The sequence below is a fragment of the Erigeron canadensis genome, chromosome 2, assembly GCF_010389155.1.
Source record: "Erigeron canadensis isolate Cc75 chromosome 2, C_canadensis_v1, whole genome shotgun sequence".
Classification (NCBI taxonomy): Eukaryota; Viridiplantae; Streptophyta; class Magnoliopsida; order Asterales; family Asteraceae; genus Erigeron; species Erigeron canadensis.
The window spans coordinates 37,456,476-37,477,125 of record NC_057762.1 but is presented as its reverse complement, the minus strand read 5'-3'; the positions used below and the strand labels follow the sequence as shown (position 1 = coordinate 37,477,125).

Below are 20,650 nucleotides of genomic sequence, written 5' to 3'. Positions count from 1 at the left end.
TTTTGCTATATCGCATCCGTTTAAATTCTAAATTAATATATTGATATTTTTGTCATATCACATCCCGTTCGGGTTTCTACTACTGGTTACGTTTTGGTTTCTTGCATACTTTTAAACAAACATATTAATGACAAAATTATTTTTAATTAAGCGGTCAAAAATTCACAATATATATACTAAAATAACGAACCGTTTCAATAAGGGAATTGAGACCCTGCAACGCGGGATCCAAAATTTTATAGTTTTTAATATTGTTGATCGAAATTTTTAATTAAACACCGCACTTAACAATTATATGAAATGAGAACTTTGGTAAATAATTATTCTATCTTCTTTTGATTTATTTAAATAATGATAAATAAGCATACACTGTCAGTCATGTAATTACATTATTGCATAAAAATTAAAAATAATTAAAATATTCTAACCCAATTCAGCTTCAATAGATTTCATATCAAAAAGTAGATAAAATTAAGTAAGCACATTATATAATATTTAAAAACATCTAATCATGAATTACGGTTTTCCTTTCATTATACATTATAGATAGCTTTATAGATTAAAGATAATAAAGTAGAGTGTTTTATATCATTTACAGATGAATGTTATTGTTTGATTTTTTACATCACACGAGAACGATGTTTCTCTATGCAAATTGTATTACGGCATTTATGTTTTATATAATTGCTTTTTCTTTCTATTTTATGCATGCATGGTAGGAGGTTTTATTTGAACGTGGAACACAATACCGATCAATTAACATGCTAACTTGTTCATTTTATAATGTCTAATATATTTTTAAAATATTGCTAAGATTATATACTATGTGTGATAGGTACTTGCATGCAAAACTGTAATTAAAATTACAACTTGTATAATAATATATACGAGTAGCAAATTATATACATGAAGTCTATCAGAGTGTGTGACATTGGTGTATTGCCCAAATGCACCCCTTCGAGCGAATAGAAGCAAAAAAACACACACACGATGACACGAGCAATCATTTCTTAAATTAATTACCTTCTTAACATGTGGCCAAATATATATTTGATGAAAAATGTTATTTCCTGTTTGTTCTAAAAAAATAAAAAAAAATGTTATATCCTCTTATAAAACATCCTACAATACATGTTACTCAACTCAAACAAGTATGAATTTGCAAAGGGATTGCGGGCATTTCTTTAAAACGTATTTGATGGATATGACATGTATTCGTAGGTTGGACATGCAAGATGTGAGGAAAACAATGCTTACCAACAATAAAGAAAAAAACTTAATTGAGTAATCATACCATTTTAGAAATTCCATAATAACCCTCACGGTTATAGAAAAAACAACAAAAGAACATTAAAAACATATTCTATCCGTCCCACTAAAAGATTCTTATTTTGAATTTTCAAATTTTTTCTTTATAAAATTTAACCTTAAATATTTTTAACTAAGGACTTATAAGTTCGCAATAATTAAAATTGGCCAAAAAGAAATGGCGCCATTTAGGCATACATTAGTAGAAGTTTTGAGTTATATAATACATGATAAAAGTTATACTAGTAAAAAAACATATTTAAAATTCATCAAATATTATATAATATAGATCAAAATATTAAAGGTTAAAGTTTATAAAAAAGATTTTGAAAATTCAAAATAAGATACCTTTAGGGAAACAGAAAGAGTATATAATTAGCAAAATGCATATTTCAAAATTAAAAGTTGTTATTGAAAAGGATTTTATATAGAAATATATTGTTTTTCGTTTTAAATTTTAAATATACAAATATATAGACAAGTACTATATTTATCTATCTATAATCCTTTATAAAACAAATTGTCTATTTTATTTTAAGAAGTTTAGCACTTTTTTTTAACCTAAAATACCCCTATCCTTAAACATTCATAATATATTACTCCTTTATAAAACAAACTACTCATTCAATTCTCCTTTTAAACTTCCTATCTTTAAAAAATCCAAATTACCTTAAACTTTCAACATATTTTCAACCCACACACTATATCTACCAAAAATACTCATCTATCTATCTATTTAAATTAACTCTCATTCATTTATTTAAATATTTTTATCTAACATACTTATAACAATCTTAATTTGATTATTTATAACATACATCTCTCAACCCATAAATAACTATTAACTACACTATCTTTTTTTACATTAATATTCACATCGTTATCACTACCACCACCACCACCTCCGTTAGTAACGCCACCCATCGCCGCTACCACCCCGCCACCAACCGTTACCTTTATCGCCACTGCATTGTGCATGCACCCTTATAGTTTTCATATCCATATGGTTGAAGAGTAGTTTCTTTATTATTATTTAATATTTATTAAAATGAGACATTCTATGTCCTTGGGATTTAGTTCAACTGGACATTTAATGTTCCTTATGTCTTTCAGCTAAATATTGGTCACGGGTTCAAAACCTTTGAAAGACATATTGGGAAGTATTTGACAATGAGGTGAAGCATGAGGGTTTTCTCTAGCATTAGCTAGTTTCCTCCAGAACGGTAGTGGGACTTCCACCGTCTGTCATGCCCTCAGATTGACTGTGCTGGTGATGTGGTCGATCTCTACCGTACGATGAAGAGGCATGCCGCTGAGTCCAATCACCACTGCTATTAAAAAAAAGAGACATTATATAATAGTGTTGTTGTTAGTGTTATAAACTAACCGAGTTGGATTAAGCGGTTGAAAAAAGAAATTAAAGATTTAAATTTATACATGGCAAACCAAACGTGGATACGTTGTGGTTAGGGGTGAAATGTCACTCGAACCCAGAGCTAGCTGGTAAAGACTTAAACATGACAACGATATGATAATATGATACTTCTTTTTATGTTTATAAGAATCGAGAGACAGTGATTGTTTACATTTTAACTCATAAACTATCGAAATTAATATTAGGATTCGTAACCTATGAAACACAACAGTAGTTATTATAACCAATTATTAACGAGTATGGTACCCGTGCAATGCGGCGACGAACCGACGATGACGGTGATAGGTGATGGCGGCGACGAATGTTGACAATGGTGGCGACATCAATTGGTGTACATAAAGATATTTTATTTAAAAGGGGTTAGTAGAGATATTTTATAATATAATGGACTAATGGGTAATTTAATATTAAGGGTTGATGATGATTTAATTCATTAAAGATAGATTGATAACTTTACATGTCCCAAAATGTAAACTTTTCAACATGAGGATTATAATTTTTATATAATAATATAGAAGTATAAATAGAAGAATTAGCATTAAAGGGAGCGTGACACCTTTAAATCTTGCATTCAATTTTGACGTTAATAAAATCTTGGCTAAAAGCTGTCATTATCATTCTTCATAAAATATAAATGTTTTTAGAATGAACATGGTTTTCGTTTCCTCTTGAGACGTTGATCGCGAATTTACGGTTATATAAATAAAAAACATAAGTTGTCATAGCGTCGATTTATAAATAAAATTTTTTTAAAAACACTTAATCCAAAAATCAATGACATAAATCTTCGATGTGCTTTTACTTGCTACTTTCTAGTCATCTTCCTAAGCGTCGCTTTTCTTATTTACAGCTCACCATTCAAAGACCTATTCTAAATCCCTCCCAATTGTTATCCAAATTAGGGTTTCAAACACTTATAAATCTAATCTAAATAACCCCCAAATCCAATTTTCATAATTAACTTTAAAACCCTAACCAAATTCAATCAATTCATATAATTATAATTATGATACATAAATAACAACATATATACATCGTATCGAACTAATCAACTGACCGGAAAGTAAAATCTCCGATTACTTGTTTCCAATGGCGGCGCCGAGGAATGTTGTGGTGGAGGCCACAAGGTTAACGATTCCTGATGAAGAAGCTCCGGCCGCCGAAGATTCGCCGACTACTAAGAAACCGATTGGCGCGAAAGGAGACGGAAGGTATCCGTTAACCGGATGGGAGTTTACGGTTGCGTTGAGTGTGTTTTTGGTGTTTTGTGTAGGATTGTTTTGTATTTATCTCACAATGCCAGCTGCTGAGTATGGAAAACTTAAGCTGCCACGATCCGTATCCGATTTGAGAATGATCAAGTAGGTAGTTTATATATTATAATCCACATTTTTTTCTGTATGTATATATATTATATGCATTTGTGTGTTTGTTTATTGGTGATATGAAAGATGAATGCATGATCTGTTTATATATGTATAAATGTTTGTATATATATAGTTTTGTATGCTTTTGTTTACGTAGTGCTGTTAGGTTAGGTGTTAGGAAATAGGTAGCGTTGGAAGGATGATGCACCTGAAGTAAGTGCTTCTGATGCATCAAAGTGTAAAAAAAGTGACACATTACTAAATTAGTATAAAATAGCAAGTGCATCGAGTGTGTCAGAATGTAAAAGTAGGTGCATCGTCTTTAGATTGTTAAGAACTTTTCTTACTGGAACCCTGCCCGTAGGTAATAGGCATATTTAGTTATTTCAAACTAATTGAGTAATAGAATGAATGTACCTATTATACGTGGTATGTTAGCAAAAGCTACATGTAACTAAGGGATTAGAGCATAATATTCGTGTATGACATTGGGTGGATTGTGTAATATATTTGATGAGTTACAGTGAGAATTGGGAGGTATGATAGAGGAAATTGACTGGATTGTAACAATGAGTGGATCAAGGATCGTATCTTATGTTATTTAACTATTGGTCAAGAAAAATCGGTATTTTGTCCAAATGTAGGTTACAGCTCTTAAAGAACGTATTAGAAAAATTAGAAGTTTGTATTCTCTGCAAACATGCATGAAGTAGGTGTTGGAGTTTGGAAATACTTGGATGAACTGCTAGTATGCCAATGCTAAATTTTTCAAGACAAGAATTTACATAAGTTGACAACTCAAGTTACAACTGTTACCAACAAATCAACAATGATCTATGATAAGAGTGAAATGTATCGAGTCATACTGCACATACAACATAGATGGTGTAACATGGGAGTCTGAACGTCTGATAAGTGTTTTTCTTGATTATAGTCATTTTACTTTCCAAAATTGAGCATGTCTTGTCTTTTTTTGAATCTGTGCTGGATACTTTGTAAGTATCGGGTAAACCTTAAAAAGGTTTTGCGCCATATTTTCTTGTGCGAATCTTGCCTGTCTTCCTAGAACTACATAAAATTCATGGAACCTTTATTCTATTCTTTAGTGTTTTTTGAAGAGTTTTAGACTGGTGCAGAGAATTTCAAATTTTTAAAGGCAGTTAAATTTTTTTCATTTGGTCATAAAAAGGAAATGACATAATACTAAGTCAAAGGAGACTTGTGAGTTTTACGGATTGTAATGTTGTGCAGTAAAGTGAAAAAAGTTTTCATTAACCCTATGTTTTGACTAATATAGTCTTAATACTGTTTTTTTTCTTCCAGAGATGACCTTGGAACATATGCAAGCATTTACCCAACAAAGTTCATTCTGGGTTACTGCTCCACTTACATATTCATGCAAACGTTTATGATTCCTGGAACTATTTTTATGTCGTTGCTTGCTGGAGCCCTTTTTGGTGTAAAAGGCATCTTCTTGGTAGTATTTAATGCTACGGCTGGCGCATCTTCATGCTTTTTTTTGTCAAAGTTAATTGGAAGGCCCATAGTTCTTTGGCTGTGGCCAGAAAAGCTGAAATTCTTTCAAGCAGAGGTATATATACACTATTCCTCTGCATTCGATTAGATTAAATTATAGTATGCAACCTGGCCCATTAACTTGTGGATAGGTTAATTGCTGCATCTTTCTCAAACGGGTCAATTTGGTCAAATCATAAAGCTTAGCTAACAGAACAATTGTTCAGAGTGTCAAACATGTTGTTGTAGTGCACATTACCTCCTAAGTTGTTTTGTTTAAATATATAAATTAAGTTTTCTTCACAGTCATAGTTAACACATAGTTATTTACTTGTAAATAGGTTAATCTGGTGTTTTTTTCTTGAACAGGTCAATTTGGTCGATACTATAAAGTTTAGTTAACAGGGCAAGTGGTCAAAAGGGCTGGAAATCACCCAAAGTCTATTTTCTAATTACGCAATACCTCCTAAATTGCTTTATATACTTATGCAAATATTTTCTTCTTACTCGTAGTTAATACATTGTTTATTTGTTAAAGCTTCAAATTGGACAAAAAAATGTGTCAGGTCAATCTAGCCCATCCTAGAGTGTTCCTGCCCGTAGTGACATTGACCCATTTTAGTCCATTGCCAATCCTGCTACCTACATATCTTATTTATACCATATCAGGTGGTTACGTGTGTATTCACCTTTTGGTTTGATTTTCAGATAGCAAAACGTGGAGACAAGCTACTAAACTATATGCTCTTTCTAAGGATAACTCCTACTCTGCCAAATCTTTTCATTAATTTGGCATCTCCAATCGTGGATATACCATTCCACGTGTTCTTGTTGGCTACAGTTGTTGGAATCATCCCAGCCTCTTATATCACTGTGAGAGTAAGTCTTCGCATATTTGGACTCTTGATAATTCTAGATCTTATCTTGTTGCTGTACTATGTTAGTTTATCTGTTTCATTTTGCTATCCTTGATGTATACTCTCTATAACTATTTCCTTTGCAGGAAATGATTAAATAGGTAGCTCATACAATTGACCAAAGCTAAAGTTTGTGTGATATAATCCTCATAGTTGCTCCAATTTTTATTGCAGGCCGGGCTTGCTCTTGGAGATCTAAAATCTGTTAAAGATCTATATGATATGAAGACATTAACTGTACTTTTCCTTATTGGAATCATCTCAATACTACCCACATTGTTGAAGAGGAAACGAGTATATGAATAAACATATAGAGAAATCCGATATTGTATTTTCACACAAACATAATGTTATTGATTATATTGTTACTCATATATCTCTAACACTAGCATACGTTAGTACTCTGTTTTTAATATTTAATGGGGGAAATAGATCAATAGTTTCACAAAATCATGGGATTGCTGGTTGCATGTGTTACATTTTTGACTAAATTACAAAATACGCTCTTTTGCTCTTCTTTTTTTTGCATGTATCATCTCCCTTGATTGAAAATAACATTAAGCATACATGTGGTGACATTTTTCGTCCCAAGCTTGTTCTTTTGACCAACGATGTTAAATATTGGCCGTTAACTTTTATTGGTAAAAGTCATGTGAGGGTAAATATGACTTTTCCATGCATACCCCATAGGCCCATATCCAACCTTTATTCCTTCCATCTCCTTTTCATTCTCTATTTACAAATCGCTCTCCTTCCTTTTTATTGCCGCAGCCATCGGTAATCTCCGGCGGGAATTACTAGGTTATTGATGTTGAGAGTGACTGGTGAATTGGATTTCATGCATTTTGAACACCTCTTAAATTGAACTGAAGGGAAGAAGTTTGGATCCGGCGATGAAGATGATAATGATGACCGATACGGAGGTCATTCAAACCCATAATCAGATCCATAACCTCCTACACGTACATGTAATTCACGAAAAACATTACGATAAGGATGCTTAATGTTATTCGTGATCAGGAAGGATTATAAGATGTAAGAGCACAATATGATTTTTGTTATTTATTTAGAATATATTTTTGATGAGCACATATCGGTACCACATTTTTAAATTAATTTACCACATAGAACAAGTGATATAGCAAACAATACAATTTATAAGACACGATTGTGGTAAATTTATCAAAAGAAATGATACCCTTTATCGATTCCCATGTTTTTATATACTCGTTAACTATATAATGCGGTTCTATATCAACACCAATACGAGTCCAGTTAAAGTCAAATATAGAACCAGAGACAATTAACCTTTCAGTATAGAACCCAAGACAATTAACCATTCAGTATGAAAGACTGCGATATGCCAATGATTATTGTCAATAACAAGTTTAATATCTACAAATATTAGATGATGTTTCTTATGAAAGTTTGATACGATATTTGTTGTTCAATTATCTACAATTAACCATTCACTTGGACTTTTTCACAAGTAAAAAATGTTACGATGCACTGGTTAATGTACAAAAGAGAAGCAAATGCTACAAATTGACACATAAAGAAATGTAGTTCAACCCCCACCATACCTGTCAAGCTTTAACAGCTCGGTGCAGAAACAATAAACCATGATGTCCGATCCGATCTGTACAGTAGGTAAATATGCAAACTTGACATAATAGGATTGACGTTTCAAGAATTACTAAAAGACTTTGGCAGCGCCATAACAACCCTTCATTAAGATCATAATAAAAACTACAAATGTCCTAAAAGAAGTTCAGTTTTGTCCTACGATCAACCACAAAGTGTGATGGGAGGTTAAAAATCCTTTTTACAAGCAAACACAGATTGCACTCGAGTAACAAACCACTACCCAGTGCCAGATTCAGGCATGAAGGACATGGCGTGTCTAAAATCCAGCGACTTGAGAGACTCGGGAAAATTTTTTCCTTGTGGCGGCACCCATAATCCTCCGTGCGGAAGCATAACTTGTGAGTGACCCGCCTTTCCAGCTTCAGGAACTTCTTTAACTTTCTTCACATACTGGAAAAACTCGGCCACCTGTCTAGCATACCTTCATGTAGACGCAAAAGATATCTGTTAATATATTGAGCTGAGAGGTAATTTTAAATTGAAGAGTGTTACATAAATAAAAATCAACCAACATATTGTACTGTCGTTTTATCATTTAGCTGCATAATAGTGAATCCTAAAACACCAGTTAACTTTTATTAACCACATAATCCAAAACTTTGTTCACTATATGCTTTTAAGTTTATAAAATCTGATTGGGTATTTATGGAGGGGTACATGGAATTCTTTCTTCAGTATATACTCGTATTTCTATTAAATGACAAAGCCCAAATCAAACTGAACAGGCATTTTAACAATATAGTTTTGACACTTATTTAAACAAGTTTTGATCAAATATTCGAAAAAGAAGAATCATTTGAGAAAATCAAATTTGCCCTAATGCAAAAATGCACAAATTGACCCTTTTTAAAATAAAACAGATGTTATTTTAACCACTTCTTTCACTGTGATATAAATTTCACTCAAGCAGAGCAGTAACATGATGTTACATTATTACTTGCAAACAGGTCATGTAAACAAGCCTTGAAAAGTAAAAATATAGAAAAAAACATAATACCAAAAGTCAGGATGAGGCCATTTTGACCCATATACTTATTAACGGATGGTTTGGATAATGTTTAAAAATATCTAAGAATACAAACATTAGCTTATAAAAAATGGGTCAGATTGGCTGAGCTGATGATAAGCTGCCAAAATATACTTGAATAACACCCTAGATGATTAATATACTTGAATAACACCCTAGATGATTTTTAGTCAAAAACGCTAAGTTATACTTGTATTATAATAAAACTCTTTAATCATACGTGACTGACCAATTATTAGATATAGTTTAGAAACTTCGAACAAAATTTCCATAGTCAAAAGGACCTTTGCCAGTACTAACACAACGATTTTAGCTTGTTAACCAACCCGCCAATTTTGCACCTCCAAAAGATACATTATGTAAAATGAAAAAAATCATACTGTTTTTTTGCTTCAATGTCTTTGCTAAAGTCGATCATAGGCTCGCAGTCAAGAACCAATGCAGGTACCTGTTTGTGCCAAATGAGGTTAACAGATAACATTCAAGAAGCAAACTGTATTCGACATATAAGAAAATTGTACCTTTTGAATGCTGGGATGCATATGATTACCCTCCAGATAAAATACACGATCTTTTATATCAGGATGTAAAGAGCTATCCATGTGAACAGGAGGGTTACTAACAGATAATACCCCATGATTTCCACTTTCAAATGGAAAAAGCCAGCTCTCGTGCTTTTCGTGCAGACCACGTAGATATTCTAGGCTGACTCCACCTTCCTCAGTTCTCTTACGCATCATCATGCGTTTATGACAAGTATCGGGGCTAGCTCTAAGATATATAAAAGCATCGGGAATAAGTCCAGGAAGAGTGGAAACAACCGGGTCAAACCATGAGTCATAGATGCTGATTTCCATCTCGCTCATCCACTTAGCTTCATGAACAGCTCTCACAAAGACCTATTTACCAATCACAAAAGATGCAAGTCAATCAGATATAGATAACCCTTTTTGATTGAATATATTGTTGATCTTCAATCCAGAGGTTTATGAATGGGTCATTTTGAGTTGTGTTTTCTCAAGTGCGTCACATTTAGAGTTGTGTTTTCTCAAGTGCGTCACATTTTGAGTTATGTTTTCTCAAGTGGGTCTATCTGCTTATCACTTCACAGCGAAATCCCCAGAAATATAAACAAGCACTTTCATATAAATTGAGGGGGGGACTTTGTCATAAATCGGAGAGCATATGACAAATTATAAAGTAAATACAACATTACATACCATCCTGTCACTGAAAACACTTCTCTCCATTAATCTGAGAGGCTTAATTCCACTTGCTGACTCCTTCTCCTGCATAACTCTTGTAACAAATACATAGTTCTGGAACGTGTACGCATACCTTTCTGGATCGGCATAAAAAGCATCCAATATGTTAAAGTGATCGGGTCCAATGTCTTGCCATCTATTGATAGGTTCAGGAACAATCTCAACAAGATCCTGAAGCTCAAGAGTTTCATTAGCAATTCTCTGCAAGAAAGTTGTCTTGCCAACGCTTATGTTTCCTTCCACACAAAAAGTCAGGCGTTTCTTTTGTGGCAGAACATTGTCCACACGATCATCTTTTAGCTCTTCATCCACACTTTCTTTAATGAATGTAGTTATACTCTCAGCATGATTTCTATGTTTAATGCCAACAGAGCTACGTAAAAACTCCACCATATTCTCGTTCGATTTCCCATGGAACTACATACAAACACATAAAAAACCCCACATTAAACGAATTAAACCAAACTATGATTAAACATTCAAACAACAGCAACCCACAAACTACAACTAGAACCACTAACAACAAAAGTTCACAAAGTTTGAAAAGTTGTAACAAAGAATCTTCTCACGACGTACGACTTAGAGTAATACACAAGTCAAAGCCCACATGTTTAGCCAGTTTTAAAACAAAAAATAACTATAAGGGAAACTACTTTTATACCCATGTTACTCCATCAATTTATACTACATATTATATCATAAAATATGAGTAAGATTAGTCAAATATTCTACACTGCAGCACAACCAAACACTCTCTCCTCCTTTATTAAAGCTGACATTAGTAGCAAGCAAGTATACATTAATATTATATTAACATAATTTACAAGACACCTGACAATATATCAATCCACAAATCCAAAACAACTTACCTAAGCTAAACTGCTCAAAAAATACATATACACAGTGTCTGGGATTGCTTATTTTTGTAACAGATATACAATGACAGAAGCTATCAGAAAAACTGCTTATCTGCTTATTTTGTAACTAACAATCACTTTAAAATATATATAAACATACATATAATTATATATATATATATACACCTTGTCTTTGTAGATTTTTTTAAGCTCGGCAACACCACCAATCCCATTCTTAACCAACTTCTTCAAATTACTCTGCCCGACACCCGGAATCGTCAACAAATCGAGATTCCCCGGTACCAACACCTCCCCATTCCCACCACCACCACCACTTAAACCAATTCTTTTTCTCCTACTATACTTGACACTCTTCTCATTCTCTCCACTCTCACTATCCCCATTCTCACCACCACTATTCTCACCGCTAACCGCGGAAACCGTAACATCCGTAGCCAACGCATTCTCCGAACCCGAACTATGAAACCAAGCAACTCTATTACCTCCACCATTCCAAGCCCTAACACCACCGCCAACACCATTACTACTACTAATTCCACACTGAACAGAACACCTACAATTACGGCACCTGTATCTATAGCTAGGGTTACACATAGAATTAAACTTATAAGAGCTAGAACAGTTTCCATTATTACTAGCAAATGAAAAGCTAGGGTTTCTACAAGTAACGGCGGCGGTGGCCATACCGGCGGCGGAAGGCATCGGAATGTGTTTGTTAAACCCTGGAAAGAGAGTTTGAGGGATAAGAAAAGGGGCTAATAAACTAGGTGAATAAGGGTTTCGAGAACGAAGTAATTTCTGCATATTTTTTTTACTACCATTATCTATATCTGTATCTATCCATTCATCTTCTTTGTCTTTTTCCTTTCAAATTTGATTTCACTGTGAGTAATTCCTGCAAGGTGTATATATATATAGAGAGAGAGGATAGATATACAGAGATATAGGAGGGTTTTAGCCGGGATTAATGTCTAGGGTTTACTTACAGGAAGTTACATTTGTAGTAATCATCCTTTTGGAATTTCTAGATTCTCAAGTTTAGCCCCTTTTAAAAGTGGTTTTGTTTTAGTATATACAACAATAAACCCATGGAGGTTTTTCGGCTTACGAATTTTTACTTTAAATGTTTTATATCTGTGGCTAATTTCGAACGATATCTCAAACCATGATAAATATTTTTGTACCTATTGTAATAAACCACTAGACCATTTTAACCTTTTTACATCTTTAATTTGGTAGCCTTAAACATTATATAATCTTTGTTGATTTTAGGGGGAAAAAGTGTTTGAAATTATAACTCAGGAATCACTCATTAGACGAGACAAGGTTATACAATAGTTAACGATTACAAGAGGTCGGTATCTAGAATGACAACACCATCTTTAGCCATGTAATTCGGTTTTTGAAGAATGACGGATGTGCATTTGGTACATCCACTTATAAATCGACGGTTAAAATGTATTTAAAAAAAAGTGACATTTTAAAGTACATGTATTTTTTAAGAAAAAATTCAAATTTAAGTGTTACTCTTAAAAAAATTCAAATTTAAGTGTTACTAGCGTCATTCAAAGATAAATTTGAAGAAACAAAAAAGAATATTATGTGAGTTAGTCTCTAAACCACATCTAAGTTAATATTATGTCAAAATCAAATTTCGATTCTTAAATTTGAGTTACAAGTTTTCTATTCTAAATATGGTTCTTTTTTATATGAACTTTGAGTTTTTAAAATATACTATCAGATTGGTCATACTCCTGCTATGTGACACAAACTTGATTTGACACAAACTTGACCCGTTTGAAGACCTTATATGTGTGCGTTAACCTATGTGATGATGCAAGTTCTCAAAGTACATTTGGCCGACTGATTTAAAATTGAACCCTTCGGAGTCCTTATGCTTACTCCTTGTGCCATGTAATGACACAAGTTGACGGTAGCATGTTTGAACGATTCTATTTACACAGGTGAAGGTGGCAAGTCCAATAAAAGCCAAAACCCGACACAATCATCCGAGTCTAAGCTATCTTGGATAGCTAGAAAATGTAAACCTCCACTTTCTTTCTTTGCTGCTTCCCATGCTTCAGCCTCACTTGAAGTCACTGGTGATTTCTTGTAGGAGGCATATACATAACGTGTGGAAATCCCAACAGATAGAACTAAATCAGCACGAGCTATGTCAGCTTCCACTGAACACACTTCTAAGCCGTTCATCCAAGCTGCATGGACATAAAATATAACAGAGTAAAAACACAAGTGTTTCCAGTTCTATGAGTGTTGGACACTGGGACTATTGAGTGTCAAACGGACAGACTTTTCAAATTGAAAACCAATGCAGTATACACTTTTCTACACAAGTAACACCATTGTTTTGTTCATTCCTGGTATATCAGAAGGGTCGTACCACCGTACCCATATTTAAGTCAAATTGTCGTCCACCTGACCTCAAAACTAAAGTTGCAGGTTTTTATAATGGAGGTCGTAGAAATTGAAATATTTCCTATGTTAGATGTGGCAATTACAACACAATTACTTGTGAAAGATTCCATCTGAGTGAGGATTTAGCTCAAACGGGTCAATACTTATAGAAAATTTAGAAAAAGGAAATGGGTCAAACGGGTTTTAAGAGATAGGAACCCAAAATGAACATTAAATTATTACTTTAATCAATAGTTATATAGTTTTTGTAGCCCTCTTTACACATCAACTATTTATAAAAAGCGAAAAAATGTGTTAGCGGTCAACCTGACAAACGTGTCATTCCCCACACCAAAAATCTACTTGTTTCAAAATCCCCAATTTAACACATTACCCAGCCTGACCGACCCACCCATTTTGTCAACTGATGCTTATATGTACCTACCTGCCAATGGCCTCGCACGTGAAGATGCCACAGCCAGTCCAGGAATCAACGTCTTGTCATCGATTTCAATCCCCAACAAATCCAGATCCAGAGTTGCACCAAATCTAAATGATTTTTCTAGTGATGCTAGCTCCTTCTTAACATCTGCAAATTAGAAAATCAAAGACCACATGAGTACATGACAAAAAGTCTCATTAAACTGCAGAACTATGGTCCTCTGGTCTACTGATTCTGGTCACCAAAATAAATTCCGCATTACAACTACATCTGTGTTAAAAAAAAAGGTTAGTTACATCGAGATAACTTCATATGTGACCATCTTCCTCAAAAGTACATTTGGTAGGCCTGAATGTTTATATATGTGCGTGCACGCGTACACACACACACACACACATTTAAAGGTCATGTGAGTTTACCTGAAAAGGGTAACTGAACAAAAGCCCATTTCTCTCCATACAAACTATCTGGAAGATCCATTGGAAAAGGGTTATCAAGGGCAAGGAGTGGCTTGGATCCTTTCTGGAAACCAGGATGTCGTTTATATACGGTTTCATAGCGGTCTTCCAGCCAAAGAAGGAGAGATAAACACTGAAATAAGTATGCATACTGATAAATGCCATATTTTGACATATCAATAGTTTCAACATAAATGCAAATTATATGATAGTTTGGTCAGTACAACCTCAATAATTAATAGTTATATGTATGACTACTATAACATAACTAGTATATTTCCCAGGCTTAAATTAGATAATCAGTTTCTTTCAATAGAATAATAAAAAGAGAAACAAGACACACACACAAAACTTCCACCTCCAGTTGAGGTTATATTGGAATGCTTTCCAATTTCAAAATTAGCATGCATCCTTCACTCTTGAAAAAAGCATTACTTGTTATAGCAAAACTGTACAATGAAAGACCAAAAACCGGTTTACGCTTGTCAAGATCTGTTTAATATTCCACAAACGTAGTCTACCTGGTCTAGCAAGTTGCATTGTACCCCTTAAACCCCAAAAAATGCAAAATTTATTATTTTTGGTTGTCCAAATAACATGCAAGATTTCCATTTCCAGGAAGATTTTAACCCAAACACACTTACCGAGTATTTAGTTATTTGTCCATCAGCAAGCATCACAAGACGCCGGTGGTATTGCTTATAGTCTACAAGCGTTCATTTTGTCTTGTAAAATGAAATTTTTAGTTGTATTGTAGTATTCAAAGACTTTTATCAAACTACATCCTAGTCAATCCCCAGTAGTTTTTTTCAATTGTAAATGATGAAGTTTTCGTTATCCATTCAGCACGCACTTAGGTAGAAACTGGAAGCAGCCTTTCTACTTAGGTAGAGGTAAGGTCTGCCTACATCTTAACCTCCCCCATACACCGTCGAGGTATTGGGGCTCAAAACCCGCGGAAGGCGGCACTGAGCAGTTACTTACTTACTATTCAGCACGCACTTAAGGGTATCCTCCCCTGAAAATTAATTATCATCACAACCCACAAATCCACAATAGACGAGTTTATACGTAGCAGTCTAATATATAAGTATCGTTTCACAAGGAAACCAACCGTTCTTTCTACCAACACGCTTACATTTCCATGGGCAAAAAGATAAACAGCTATCACACGAACAACAAAGGATTACACTAGTGACTTACAAAAAAGCATACTACAAACTACAGTAAGAAAGTAAAGCTACCACAAGTAAATCAATGACAAGTACTTAACAAGTGCATCATAAAATGTAAATGAACTAACCCGTTTGCTAGGAATCGGTTTTATACCAAGCTCTTTACATGCTTTAGTAATAATTGTCTGCATTTGTGACCTACAACCATAACATAAAACAAGACAACAATCTAAATCAACAAACTAACAAACAACATATAAATAACCAAAATCAGTAAGCAGCAATAATCACCTAAAGAAACGAATCTTTTCGGGCAAAGGCACATCCAATTCATCACAAATGGAGACAATAGCATCTTTCAAAGTGATACTATTGATAACATTATTAGGAAAATACTTTGTATATTGAAGAGACAAAGAACTATCACAAGCAACAAGTTCCCATATCTTTTTCCCTCTAATATCAAGAATAGGCCTGGAACAAAAATCAAGTTCCCATTCTGTTATGCTTTCTGGGTCGGTATCCGAGTCAAGATAACTTGTTTCTGATGTTGGGTCATCATCACTTTCATCAATGGACTCAATGGGTGAGGAAAGTGAGCTGCTTGAAAGTGAGTTGTGTTGAAAAGTCAGAATCTTGGATGGTTTTTGAGTGAAAATGGGAAGTGTTTGGATTTTGATGATGGAGTGAATTTGGGATTTGGTGTGTTTGATTGTGATTGTGTTGTTAATGGTGAGACTAGCCATGTTAATGGTGAGGCCAGTCATTGAATGGTTTCAAGATTTTAGTTGTGTTGTGAGGACTTCATGTTCATGATGAAATGAAGGTTGGTTACTGGCCACAAATCATGTATATATCCTTCAAAATTGTTTGATGGATAAAGCACCACATTTTTTTATTTTTTTTTAAAGAGGAGGTGAAAATATGTTATTACATAGGGTAAATTTTTTTCATATATTATCTTTTGAGTTAATTACAGAAATCGTTCCTGTCGTGGACCTTCACTTGCAGCCTTCGTTCCTGAGTTTAATAAATTACAGTTTTAGTCTAAAAAATTTTGTCTCGTCAACACTTTTGGTCCAAATGACTAACAGACGTTACAAACTCTATCACGTGACTTGCACATGATAGGTATTTTCGTCTTTTCTTTTGTTCATGACCAAAAGTGCAATTAAATTTTATGAAAATACTTTTTTAAAAAAAATTAATTATTATTATCATCATCATTCATCGGTATCCATCATCTTCATTTATCATCTTCATCAACATTTGTATTTATCATCTTCATCAACAAGAAACTCAAACCCAAAAAACTTAACAACAAAAACAAAATATTCAATTCACAAACAATATACATCAAACAAACATATTATGAATTAAACTAAATTTAAAAACCCAAAATCTTGTCATTATAAACCAAATCTAAATCAATATAAAAGTCTACCATCTTTTATCACCAATTAATTCTACAAATCACCTTTGATATATCTATTACTCGATATTTACATAATTCTTGACTTGAGATCTATATAAAAATAACATAGCAATAAAAATCTGAAATAAAATGGAAAGAAAAAAGATAGGTCAATGGGAAAAAAAAATTTTTTACTTGTTAACACTTTATCACTTAATCAATACTATTTCATATAGATTCAAATGAAAAACATTACCTTTACTTTAGTAGCTCACGTGATTCAAATTCTAACATCTCAAAATTAATAGCACCAAACAAAATCAACTTAATAACTTACGACTTTAATGAAACAAAAAAATCCAAATTAAACAATTAAAACTCCATTGATTCCAAAAAATCCAACCTCCTATCTCTTTCAAAAATTACATCTGTATAGATCCTAGCTCTAATCACCGCCAAGATCTTCTCCTCCAACGCCACAACCAAATTTGTTGTCAAAAAGGAATAAGGAAGCAGATATAATTGCTCAGATCTACGAAGATCTTTTAATTGCGTCTCCACCTACGTGATGGCTGGATTTGGGGGTTCTGAAAACCCTAATTTTGAGATCTTTTAATGGCATCTCCACCTCCGTCATGGCCGGATTTGAGGGTTTTGAAAACCCTAATTTTTGTCAAGGATAATCTACTACATAAACATAAAGAAGCAGGAATATGAATAGATAATTGGATGTATATATTGAGTCCTGATATATATATATATATATATATATAAAATATAGAATTAAAAACGTATGAATGTTTTTGTGAGAGATATAGATTGTTGTATACTGATGAATGAAGTTGTTCATAAAGGAGAAAAGTATGGGTTGATACTAGTTGCAGATACATATATGAATTGTAAAAAGTAAAAGACGGAAATACCCATCATGTGCAAGTCACATGATAGGGTTTGTAACATTAGTTAGTCATCTGGACTAAAATTGTTGACAGGACAAAATTTTTTGGACTAAAATTGTAATTTATTAAACTTAAAGACGAAAGCTGCAAATGGAGGTTCACGACAGGGACGGGTTCTGTAATTAACTTTTATCTTTTTAATACAAAAAATATATAAGGTATCATTTATTTATTATAAAAAATATTAAAAAATTAGTATATCGCGGGTTTCATCCAAATTTCTTAGTATACTATAGTTTTTGCTATTTTTCTACATATCAGTCTGCCTCAAGATGTTGTGCACCGTAATAATTACGAGTACATTCCATGTAATTTGAAGGCTTCTGATCATATACAAACTACAAAGTAAAATTTAATTAGGACTTTAGAGGTAGTTCTGTAAATGACAAATAAAAAAATGGTCATATTTAAGTTATATGCTTTGTTTTCAACCGATTGTGAGGTGTTGTAATGAAGCGACTCATGTTTAATAAATAGTAGATCATATGTACTTAGTATTGACACAACAAAAATGAGAAAAGAATGTGTTAAAAAATGTTTACTTGATGTAGTCACATAATTTTATGTAAAGGTAGGTGTATAAAATATAAAACCCGATACATATTCTCATTACCATGAATACGAAAAAACTATTATAACAAAATACATTTTTGGTCTCTGTGATATCACACCCGTTGCAATTTTGTTTCAAACATGTGCAAAGTGGTGATTTTGATGCATGTGATATCACACCCGTTGCAATCTTGGTCCAAAGTTAACTTTCCGTCTAATGTTTACCGTTAGTGACACCATGTGCCAATCCCGTTGAGGGTAGTTTTGTCCATTAAAAGCCATAGGACCATTTTTACAAAAAGAAAAAAAAACACACACACAAACAGTTTCTCCCACCCAAAATACCCATTTTCTTCTTCTACTACCCACCATCACTATCTTTGCTACTACCAAGGACCACCATCAATCAATGGCCACCACCACCACCACTGTAGTTCCAAATCTGCAAACAGATCTGATGGGTTCACCACCTCCGCAGTCAACCTTTTGAATCACTGCCGCCGTCACCTTTTGGATCCACCGCTGCCGTCGTTTTTCAGATCCACCGCAACCGCCACCTTTATCTTCCACCATCCATTCTTCGTAACCGGATTTTCGTAGACGGGTCTTCGTAACCGGATTTTCTATGCCGGATCTTCTTGGATGGATCTTCATTGTCGGAGCTTTGTCGCTGGAGCTTCTTGACTAGATCTTCGTCGTGAGGACTAGTGGTGGTGTCTTTAATCTTTCCAATCAAATTGCTATGAATTTCCAACCGAATATAGTAAATTTATTTTTTTTTTATCGTTGTTGATAGTGATGATTGTTGATAATGGTTAATTGGTAATGTTTTTTTTTTTTTCCTGGAAAAAGGATAAAACGGTGATAGGAAGGTGGGAACACAAGTTGAATTTTTGCATATATGGTCATATGAGCATGTAAGTGCACGTTTTGGTGTACAATTTATGGTCGTTGCTATATGAATTCTGTTAGCGCTGAATTACGACCTCGAGGAATTACGAGTTCGTAATTAACATGCAGAATACGACCTGCACAGAGACGCGAGGTCGTAAGTGCATGAAGCCCATATCTTGAAGAAGCCCAACCCGTATTTGTGCTAGGGTTTTTGTGTCATGTCATTATAAATATATGTAAAGGTCCTTAGGTTAGAGATGTCGACGAAAGAATAGACGCTTAGGCCGTCCCGGGATCATGAGGTGCTACCTCATGATTTCGTTTATCATGTTGTAACATATTTTATCATCTCGATTTTGTTAGTCAATGATATCAATCAGTTATTAGACCCTTATTTTGTGTGTCCGTTCTTCGAATGAGGCTGGTGGAAGCTAATTCTTTCCACCTAATGAAGAGACTAAGTCATATATTGCATCGTGTATCATCAACTAGGATATGTGCGTCTTGTGTGTACCCAAACCTGAGTAATGAACCTGCTTAAAAATGAGATACAAAACCTTGTTTTAGATAGTTTTGACAAGTATATATGTAAAAATGATGTACTGTAAAGGTTAAAATCACGATTTCAAGCTTCACAGTGAGACGAAGAGAATGCTATGAAACTGATTTAAAAATGTGTTGCTGACATCACCATACGAATAAGTGAATGTAACATTGTATAAAACTTCCATAAAATGACAATGAGCAATATTGAATTCGAAGCAAACAGTCGATCAATATGGGTAAAATATCACTGCAGGGAGCCAGGGACTAACAGATCAGAAATGTGAGGACATGTAATGTAAATTATGTAATGCACAATAATGAGTCATTCAAACACACACTTGTGGCAAAAGTTAACAATTCCATGATGATAACACATTGATTCATACCATGGTTTTGTTTTGCAAACAATCATAAACAATTCAACAGCAGGAAAACG

General features: G+C 33.7%; 3 protein-coding genes across 3 annotated transcripts; 1 reads left to right on the top strand and 2 right to left on the bottom strand.

Annotated features, from left to right (window-relative positions):
* Positions 1-3,580: 3,580 nt before the first annotated feature.
* On the top strand, positions 3,581-6,992 carry LOC122587426 (uncharacterized membrane protein At4g09580-like). Its single transcript, XM_043759589.1, has 4 exons — positions 3,581-4,104; positions 5,434-5,701; positions 6,334-6,504; positions 6,717-6,992. Exons 1-4 carry the CDS (start codon positions 3,833-3,835, stop codon positions 6,846-6,848), a joined length of 843 nt encoding a protein of 280 aa, XP_043615524.1. The 5' UTR covers positions 3,581-3,832; the 3' UTR covers positions 6,849-6,992.
* A 1,243-nt stretch (positions 6,993-8,235) lies between these two features.
* LOC122586982 lies at positions 8,236-12,229 on the bottom strand. The gene is made up of 5 exons (XM_043759035.1): positions 11,525-12,229; positions 10,437-10,898; positions 9,738-10,115; positions 9,597-9,664; positions 8,236-8,610 (listed from the first exon to the last, which is right to left on the bottom strand). Exons 1-5 carry the CDS (start codon positions 12,161-12,163, stop codon positions 8,406-8,408), a joined length of 1,752 nt encoding a protein of 583 aa, XP_043614970.1. The 5' UTR covers positions 12,164-12,229; the 3' UTR covers positions 8,236-8,405.
* A 971-nt stretch (positions 12,230-13,200) lies between these two features.
* Positions 13,201-16,678, bottom strand: LOC122588685 (protein TAB2 homolog, chloroplastic). The gene is made up of 5 exons (XM_043760852.1): positions 16,141-16,678; positions 15,978-16,047; positions 14,636-14,807; positions 14,220-14,363; positions 13,201-13,575 (listed from the first exon to the last, which is right to left on the bottom strand). Exons 1-5 carry the CDS (start codon positions 16,614-16,616, stop codon positions 13,316-13,318), a joined length of 1,122 nt encoding a protein of 373 aa, XP_043616787.1. The 5' UTR covers positions 16,617-16,678; the 3' UTR covers positions 13,201-13,315.
* Between the last annotated feature and the right edge of the window lie 3,972 nt (positions 16,679-20,650).